At 37.6% G+C, this 10,160-nt stretch overlaps 1 protein-coding gene across 1 annotated transcript in view; it reads left to right on the top strand.

The window, feature by feature from the left end:
• Positions 1 to 213: 213 nt before the first annotated feature.
• The window catches only part of PLPPR4 (phospholipid phosphatase related 4), a 36,276-nt gene continuing 26,329 nt past the window's right edge, over positions 214 to 10,160 (top strand). The window contains exon 1 of the mRNA XM_007120571.3: positions 214 to 306. Within this exon, the coding sequence (XP_007120633.1) occupies positions 229 to 306 (78 nt within the window). The 5' untranslated portion in view covers positions 214 to 228. The remainder of the gene's footprint in view (positions 307 to 10,160) is intronic.

The following is a 10,160-nucleotide window of genomic DNA, read 5'->3' as shown; positions in this document are numbered from 1 at the left end:
CAGAGTAGGGGAGGCAGAGGACCTGCTGTCTCTAGGAGCAGCTGGGTTGCTGCAAAGAGGGGCGGGGAGAGGCGGGGGCTCTGCCTGCACCGCGCTGGCTCCGGCTGTGCCCGCGGGGAATGTGACATCAGCGGCGCCGGGCGCTTGCGGCTGGAGGAGGCATCTCGCCTCGGCTGCGCTGTGCACACCTCGCCCCGGGGAAAACGCAGACCCGGGCAGGCGGCAGGGATGTCGGCGAAGGAGAGGCCAAAGGGCAAAGTGATCAAGGACAGCGTGACCCTCCTGCCCTGCTTTTATTTCGTGGAGGTGAGTTGGCCCAGCGCCTTGGCATAATGCAGATCCTCCGGGAGGCTCCGGAGCCAGTTCGGGTCCCGGGCGGTGTTGGAGGCGCGGAGCCCGTGCCTGGTGCGCGCTGCTGCCCCTAAATGCCCCACGCTCCCCCTTCCCCCAGGTTTCTCGGGAGCTCCCCCGAGTGTGCCTGTGAGTGCCTGCCAGCCAGGGGTGATTAGCACTAGCGATGCCACTGCTAGGTGGCCTGCAGACGGGAGATACCTGTGTGAGTGAGTGTGGGGTTAGTTCCTTGGCCCTCCTGGACCGCCTGGGTGCACAGCGTCGTCAGTGGCCCGGAGGGGCCATGATACCGATATTTCGGGATTTGTGTCCTCAACCTGCGACTACGTATCTAGAACTCTGTGAGCTTTCTATAGGAATTCAAATACACACAGCCATGCCCAGGGTGTATGGGGGCTGGGGATGTTTACGTAGGATTAGGAATATTGATTGCTTTATTACACAAAAAACAAAACCAAAAGCCCTACCCCTATTAAAATTACTATGGTGCTCACATCAGCTTCTAAAATTGGGTCCACATCTCTAGGCATCAGTTGGTTGGCCCTTTTCCATGGTTAACAAAAATTATCTGCATATACACAAATATATGTATATGTATACATATGTATATGTATGTATGTATAATATTTTTAAAATAAGTGACATCATCTGATTTTACATGATTTGTATGTGTGCATTTATTCTGTGCTGAGCAGTATTACAGATAAGCAGTTAACATGCAGATGTATTCATAAATGAACCGCTAACTTACCAAAATGCAGCATTTAAGAAGGAAAAATTTATGGGAGGGTTATAAAGATTAACAGGTACAGTGATTCCATGCACTGTGGTCTGTTGCATTAGGTAGACATTTTTAAGCAAGAGGTTTATTAAATCATAGGTAGAGAAGAGATGTATTGGATAGGTTTAGTGAAATCATATGGTTTTAAGCATAAACTATATTCTGTGTAATTAGAGCCTGGATTGCATAGAGAATTATAAGACTGTTGCTGAATTATAAATATCCTTCTTTGGCTGTCTTTGCAGCCAAATATGGAGGTTTAGCACTTTCAAGTGCAGATAGTAGATTCTGTATTTGATGATTGTGAGGCTTATCTGTGTTGAGGGATAGTCACTGTCTTGAAACTTGGGAGAAGAGACATTGTCAGATTGTTTTTATAGATAGCAGTATGTGTGCAAGTTTCTCTTAGGTCTCGCAAGTTCTAAAAATGGTTTCAGTGTTAAGAAAGATGTACGTGATTTGCATAAGTCTCAGAGAAATGATGGGTGACTCCTTCATCCATGACCCATAGAAAAGAAGGAAAAAAATTGACCTGTTTATTTAAAGTAATTAATTGATTTATTTATTTCTGCCCTTCCTCTTTTCACAAGGGATTTTGAGGCCATGGTTTAGATAATTTTGTTGAAAGCTAATGAAGAGTTTTATCGAGAAAATAAATGTGGGCACAGAAGATTCCATGGTGAAAGGGGTAAAGGAATAGAGAGATAGGATCCCTGCCTTGAAGTTAAATCCTGTCAGGCCACTTGTCGCATTGCTAATCCACTGTGGTTTTGTCCAAAAGCACTTTCATTCACGTCTGGATCTATTACATCTGTCTAGGAGACATCAGTTAATTGCTGGCTTCTGCCTCCAGGACGGAGCACCTGAGGTCAGCTAGAAGCTGACCACATTTGGATTGCAGCTGTATGGCTTCGAGGAAAATACTTTCATGAAAGAGGACGCAAACCAGAGAAATAAGGATGTGCCTTAAAAGAATCTATGTGTGCACTTTTGAGGTACCTTTAACAGGAGTACATTATCTTTTAATCTAAAATTTTAAAAGTAAAAATGCCTCATAATGCATTTGAAATGTGTCTGTAGGAACAAACATCTCACAAATGTTAATTCTTTTCCATGAGTGGAAATAGCCCAAAATCATTACCTTCACTTTGACCCATTCAGATACCCTCTACAAATTCCTTAGCAGGGCAAGCTATAGAACGATTACCTGAGGACAGTTCATGGAGTTTCAATGCGCATTTATGACATTATGTCTTGGGGGTAACAGATTTCAAAGGGAGAGCCACGAAATTGGATTGCAAATGATCCCTCTGAAACTTAAATGCGTGATGAACCTCTAAAGAGCCTCCAGAAAATGGGGGAAGACGTTAGTACACCAATTATTTAAGGGGTTGACAGAATGCACTAGTGAACTCCTTTGGAATGACTCATTTTGAGGCCATTGAGAATGAGCTTTGTAGCTGCTTTGGAGGATGAATAAATATAGCATGAATTAACATGTCAGTAAAGTGCTCTAGAGTAATGGCACTTTGCTTCCAACATAGTTTCCCCAGACCTTTGTAATTAAAATGGAAAAGTGAAACATGAGTGAATCTTTCATCACATATCAGCCCAAAGAACATATTTCAAGCCTTTCCTGTTACTTCAGACAATAATTTAAGGAACGAAAAGAGGCAAAAAAGGACCAGAATTTGAGGAGAAAATAGGACCTAAGAATTAAGTTAGGTTCCTACCATATACCATACAAAAATAAATTCTGGACAGACCAATGATTTAGATTTTTAAGAAACAGTTAAAAAACTAAATAATAATAATAACATAGAAGTATATTTTTAGATTTTACAGTGAGAAAGGCCTTTCTTAACATATTACCAAAGTCAGAAATAATACAGGAAAAGACTAACACATCTTTCTACCATCCCAAATAAAGTTTCTCTGTAACAGAAGATGCTCTAAAGAAAGTTTAGAGAAGAAAACAGTCTCTGGGTCGCAAGTCAGTGACACCATGGACAGCTTAAACTTTGCCTTTCTTCAAGCAGTTCAGGCTGTTTCAAATTGCTATTCATGATAGGCATGAAATATGAAGAAACTAACTAGGAAACTGAGGAGCAACTTTCATTCCAACCAGAGGAGGCTAAAATCAAGTTAGACTGAATTAAGGCAGAAAAACCTGGGCCTTACAGACAGATTGACCTGGTTCATATATCACCTACGCCACATACTACTTGGATAATTCTGGCCAAGTTACTTCTCTCATCCTCAGTTTCTACATATGTAATAGAAATTATATGAAGTAATATAAATATATGTATTCATATATAATAGATATTATAATAACCATATATCTTAGACTCTATTATGAGGTTAAAGCATGAAAGATACCATATGTCATACCTGAGCTAGAGTAGGCACTCAGGATGTATCAGTTTCTTTTGCATGGTGTCAGGGTATAGAGATTATATCCTATATATAGGCCAAGGTGTTCAGTCACTAAAATCAAGTAATCATGTCCCAGCTGACCACCAAACTCGATGTTAAACAAACGTTAAGTTAATGGATAGAACTAATTTTTTCTTACATCTCTGGTTTATGCTGCCAATTGTTTATGCTGATAAAGGGGTTTATGGTTGACAGTAATTAAATATGTCAATATTACATGGTGATTTGAAAACACACCGTGATTTCCAAGATGGTACCTCACTTTATGAACAAGTCTGACAATTCAGTTTTGCATTGTTCGATGGGGGAAAAGAAAAGTCAAATTATGAAAGGAACTCTCAAGCAAGCATATCCAAAGCTTTATCAGGTTGAACAGAAGCAAGTTAAAAGGAACATTCCACTGAAGAAAAGGTTTCTCTTGCCTTTAAAGTTCCAAAGCACTCTCCAAGTGATGGCTGTATCACTTACAGTGCAATTGCACCCGGCAGCACGCCTAGAAATAGTAAAAGGTCTTTCAGCTTACTAACCCAATATTATATGTGAGAAGGCTGGTTGTCTGTGTGCCTAATGCATTTCCTTTATGCCAAGCGTTACAATGGTCCCACCTGTGCTCAAACTCACAATTTCATTCTCGTTAGTCATCCTGTTCCAAGATATGGGTTCACACTGACTCAGTATGTAATACAAACAAATGATAAATTACCCATTAAACCAAAAAGATACAAGTTCTTAATAAATAAATGGTTAAAAGATTCTTCTCATTTAAACATTCTGCTTTATGGCATACATTTTTATTACTAATCTAATGTTTACTTTATGGAGGTAAAAGAGCAGTGTTTGACCTATATGCAAAGTATTTTTATAAAGCTATAGATGCAGATAGTTTGAAATTTCTTGTTTTTCATACACACACACACACACACACACACACACACACACACAAACAGAGGGAGTAGGAATAGCCTCTCCCCACTGAGTGTAAAATAACTATACCTGAAGTATTACAGATTCAAAATATTTTAAACACGACAGACTTGAAATTATACAGAAAGTTTTCAATTTGACTATTGTACTTAACAATGGATATGTTTCAGGATTTTGTTCATGCAGGTTAATTACTACAGTTTAGGGTCAGTAAACTAGACATTGTGCCCAGGAGTAAAAGCCATCATTTCTCTGTTACTGTCCTGCCTGAAGAAGTTCAAAAAGCCTTTGTTTGAGCAAAGATACCCTGGTTAGTTCAGTCTGAACGTCACGCCTAGACATTATGGTGTCTTGACAGACCTTAATATGTTTTTTATTTTTTTCCCACTGGAAAGTGTCCACTGTATCTTAATTGTAGCAAACATTAATTCACAAGATTTCTGTTTTAGCTCAAGATCTATGTGAAAATTATATAACTCATATGATCTTGCTGGGAAATATAACTAGCTGATTTCCTTTTACATAAACTTTAGCATCAGTAGGAAGCACAAAATGACAACATTTCTTCATTGCACGTACCAAAATAGTAGCTGTAGGTTTTTTCCCTTTTCTAGATGGCATAGATAGTCCGCTCAAAGAAGTAGTCCAAACACACCAACAGAGATGAGCTGACAAACCTTTCCTCCTCTTTTAGGGTCACGATGTGCAAAGTCCTTTGGTGAAAAACAAAAATGAAGTACAGATGATAATAGAGTCCTAAGTTTCAGAGAGACTAAATGAGGACATTTCCACAAATACCGAGACCAAGTATTGAACCTAGAACCTGCCGTTAGGGAATTCTATACTATTCCTAGGCTCCCCCACTATCTTACTGTGTCTTCATGGACAAATCACTCATAGTAATCTTTGTCCTACTTTCCTCTAGTAGGAAAAAATTGGGTGCCTTCTACCAATCTCAAAGGGATATTAATAATAATGATAACAATAATAACAAGGAACAGTCAATTTCAAGCCTCCTTTATATGACAGACCCTGTATACATTATCTTTAATCCTGAGAACTGGATTATTTGTATTAAGGTAATATCGAGAAGGCATTATTATCCTTATTTTTTAAAATCAGCAAATTGTAACTCAAAGAGCTAAATATCTTTCTGGGGACACAGCAATTAAGTGAAGGAGCCACGATTTGGGTGCTTGTCCATCTCCATCTCCTCCTGCATTACCATTACCCCCACTCCACCTCACACATGACTCTAATGATAATGCTAAACTTAATGAGGGAGTGGAATGAGGAGACCTGTCTCTGCTGTGACTTGGCTAGCTTTGTGGTATCTGAAGGCATGTATGTGGAAGATGCCTGTTGAGGTTCTTTCTGTCTGAGTGGTGGAATAGAGTTTTCTCTTCATTCAGCTACTGAACTTGGCTTTGTTAATGCTATCTCTCACCTAGAGTAACTGGATTAATTCTAATATGGCTGTGTAGATGGCACAATGACTGTCTACCCAAAAAGCTGCTTCCTTTGGGGAAGCACAAATGGTACCCATGAGGCTTCTGCAGAGGAAGACTGAACACGGAGCTCCGGGTAGGGTGAAAGGGAAGAGTTGGAACTGAAATAAAATTTAGAAAAGTAGACTGTGTATATCTATGAGAATGATGGAGTGTGGAGGAGAGAATTCCTAAGAGAACAGAAACAGAGAGAGGCCAGGCCAAGCAGGATTAGGAGAAAAAGCATGAGAAAAATAAAAGATAGGAGTGAAGGGCATGTGAGGGTAATGGGCATCTGTGAGCAAGCCATGGAGATTCCTTTAGGCAATTTTTTTGTGTGTGTGTGTGGTACGCGGGCCTCTCACTGCTGCGGCCTCTCCCGTTGCGGAGCACAGGCTCCGGACGCGCAGGCTCAGCGGCCGTGGCTCACGGGCCCAGCCGCTCCGCGGCATGTGGGATCTTCCCAGAACCGGCGTGCCCCCTGCATCGGCAGGCGGATTCTCAACCACTGCGCCACCAGGGAAGCCCCCTTTAGGCATTTGAGATGTCTTAAGTTAGCTTGTTAAATAAAAAGCATTTAGGGCACAGTTGTTACTGTTTACTTTAGGAATGTGTTACAAGTATTATCACAAGGATTTCCTCCCAGTATGTGTATACATCACAGGCTATTTCTCATGCAAGCGCTCAACAACAACAACAACAAAGTGAGGAAATGTCTTATTACAGAATTGTCTAATAAAATCATGTACTCCCAGGACTTTTGGTTTTATTCTCCTATCACAACACTGGTTTGATTCTCCTGTCACAAATGAGAAAACTGTGGCTTGAAAAGGTTAACTGGGTTACCTAAAAACACACTATGGTTAATATCAGACAAGAATAGAGCCTGTCTCCTGACTTCTGGTACTCGTTTCTAATTATACTATTTGTAGAGCTCCTTACATTAGAGGGTTTCCCCCTGGATTATAACACAATACAGGTCATTCTAATTCTACACGTGAACAAACTGTGCCAGCTGTTTGAAAGTTCCATCTAAATACCTTTATGTATTTCATAATACCACGTTGCATTAAACATGTTAAAGCAATTATGAATGGATCTTCTGCTTTTCTGAATTGTTAGGCTCTTTGAAAAGCATGGTTACAGCTAAAAATCCTAAAATTGGAAGTGATATTTTTCTTTCTCACTGCCCGACTGTCTACCTATAATTTCACAATTACTGCTCTGGACATGAGGTCTCTGACAGACAGTAAAGGAAAGTGGAAATATTGGAAGGAGTGAGGATACAATTTACAACATCAGTGACAAAATAACTGAATTTTCTTTTACAGTTTAATGTAACTTTTTCATATACATTGATTCATTTGATCCTTTAAAGACAACTGAGGAGTAGATATTAACTCTGTTTTACAAATTAAGTAACTGAGACTCATGAAGGTCCAAGAACTTGCCTAAAACCCAAGCAGTGCTCTTCTCCCCTGTGGGCCACAAGGAGAAAATTGTTTGTATTTAAACTGAAATGTCTAATTATGACTCTCTCAGCTTTCCTTGGTTTCTTCTAGAATTAATTAGCTGAGACATGTACTTCCAGATTACTATGGAATGGAGTCATTTCCTCACAGTGAAGTGGATTTTGGAATGTGAAAGCCAAGGACAGAAATGCTAATTTTGACACAATTTTGACAGTTGTTTTTCCTGTCAGTAATTAGGTACTGAATCGATTGCCTCTTAGGTCCATCACTGTTTGGTTGTTTTTAATCACAAAACATTTACGTTAATTAGCATAAAGGAGGAGAATTGCTTTCTTATTTGCTATCATAAGATGGCTTCTGTACATTCTTCTAAAACTGACATTAGACCATTGAGGTATAAATTAAAGAGAAGGGGAAATACAGATATTTAAAATCAATGTGTGTTCAGGAAAAGGAAAACAAGGTATCAGTACATTTAGTGGACTGTTGTCGGGGAGTAAGAATCATGGAAATATGTGTGGATATGTTGTCTACAACTTAATGTCCTCACCAAAGTCTGTGCTGTAGGATTGCCGTCGCGGTAAAATCGCCATTTAATAAAGTTCTAATCATGCTTCAGAAACTGGGCCTTCATGGATAGTCTAAAAGAGAATAATCTTATATTAAATACACTCCAAAAAGGGGTGCCAAAGTAAAATACCAGGGTGCATTCTGTTTGTACTTCCATGAAAATTCATTTAGTCATTGAATAAATATTTATTTATTTCTTATTATGTACCTTTTGGTTAAATTAATGGAAATAATATGGAATCATTACTGGCATACTTCCTAATCTATAGTAGGATTTCAATAAAGTTTGCCTGAATGGATGGAGTAAAACAAGACTGATAGTTATAAACATAAATTTTTCCTTAACTTTTCTTAGCCAGTGGAGACATTTTTATCTATAAAATAAGTGGTGATGAAGGTTAAGATTAAATCAATCTCTGAGGTCTGTGAGCCTCATTTCTTAATAATACTTATGCTCATTTTATGATCTAGAGCATACCTATGGATTAGTTGAGATTTGAGGCATCATTCAAATGATTTTGAGATTCCTCTTCAAAGAGAGGCATCATTTAAACAAAGGACTTATAGTTTTAATTTTCATAGAAAATTATCTTAGTTACATAACATATACATGCCAGCGGAGACAATTTTTTTGTGGCTATGGTGGAACAAACGATAACATTTTTTTTTTTTAGTAGTAAAATGTGCTTCTTTGTCAGATATAGTTGTATCCCATATTATATTGTATTTGTTTTATATATTTGTTCATGACTTTTTGATGCATCTCACAATGAAACATAGTACAATTATACTTAATTTAATCACAGCTTTAAGATGTTGGAAAATAAAAGTTCTTAATGTCCCACATTAAGAGCCCCTCTTCAATATCTCTTATATTCATCAATCCCTTTCACAGATACATTCAAGTAAATAAGGTCTTAAGCAGCCTTGGAAAACCATTAATCTTGAAGGTGGGCTCATAATGTGCATTTAAGTATGATCTAAGTATGTAGGAGACAAGCTTGGAAAAAGAGAGTGATTCATGATACATTTTTTTTTTTAACATCTTTATTGGAGTATAACTGTTTTACAATGGTGTGTTAGTTTCTGCTTTACAAAAAAGTGAATCAGTTATACATATGATACATTGTTAAATTCTCATCTCTGAAAGTAGATTAGAAATCCTTCTCTGGATAATTTATGGATCAAATGAAATATATCAGGCACATAGTACACACTCAATAAATGTTAGATAAATTAATTATTACATAAGAGAAAATATAAACTTTTACAGTGCTTAAATAAAATGGTTTAAGGATAAACTTGATACCTGAATTTAGTAAACAACTCAAAAAAGTAATTTAAAAATATTGATGTCTTTAATTCACTAATTTATGTGCATATAAGATTATCACATTAGATCTCAAAATCATAAATTTGTTTATCTTATTCCATATCTCAAATACAGAATTTTTGGTTAATTTCATTTCTCTGACATTATTACAATGACAATATTTTTTTTCCTTAACTCCTGTTTTGTTTGGTATTAAGAAATATATGTTGGACCCCAAAGGTACTATGTATTCTTTTATAAGACTGTTCAGGTCAAAATATATTTGCTTTTTCTATATAAATAAAGTAATCCCACTAATAGTGAAAATAGTGAAAGTTGTCGGGTGACATTCACAGTATATAAAGAAAATGTACATTATATTATTTTCTGCTATTTCTCAATGTCTTTGGGAAGGTAAGGTTAGTGTTAAAAATTTTTAACAAGAGGTAGTAGGTATAATGACTAACAAACATGAACTCAGGTGCTAGATTTCTTGAGTTTATAATCTAGCTAATAAACTGTATGATCTTTCACAAACCACGTAATTTTTCCATGTTTCAGTTGCTTCTTCTGTAAGATGCGGATAATAATAGTACCTTTATCAAAGGGGTATTGTGGAGATTGGATGAGTTCAGAAATGTAAAAGTATGAACTTTAAATGGTACCTAGCAAATATTAATAGCATTAAATTGTGATTCGTACCCATGTTTTTAAAAGACAGGTATATGTTCTACGGGTAAAGAAATTACAGCTGTAAGGAAAGATTTCAAAGCAATTACTTTTAAGAATTGAAATGTAAGTCCCCAGCCTCAGGTCTTAGTCTC

This window comes from Physeter macrocephalus, chromosome 4 (assembly GCF_002837175.3).
Source record: "Physeter macrocephalus isolate SW-GA chromosome 4, ASM283717v5, whole genome shotgun sequence".
NCBI classification, from domain to species: domain Eukaryota; kingdom Metazoa; phylum Chordata; class Mammalia; order Artiodactyla; family Physeteridae; genus Physeter; species Physeter macrocephalus.
This window is presented reverse-complemented; position numbering and strand designations above follow the sequence as displayed.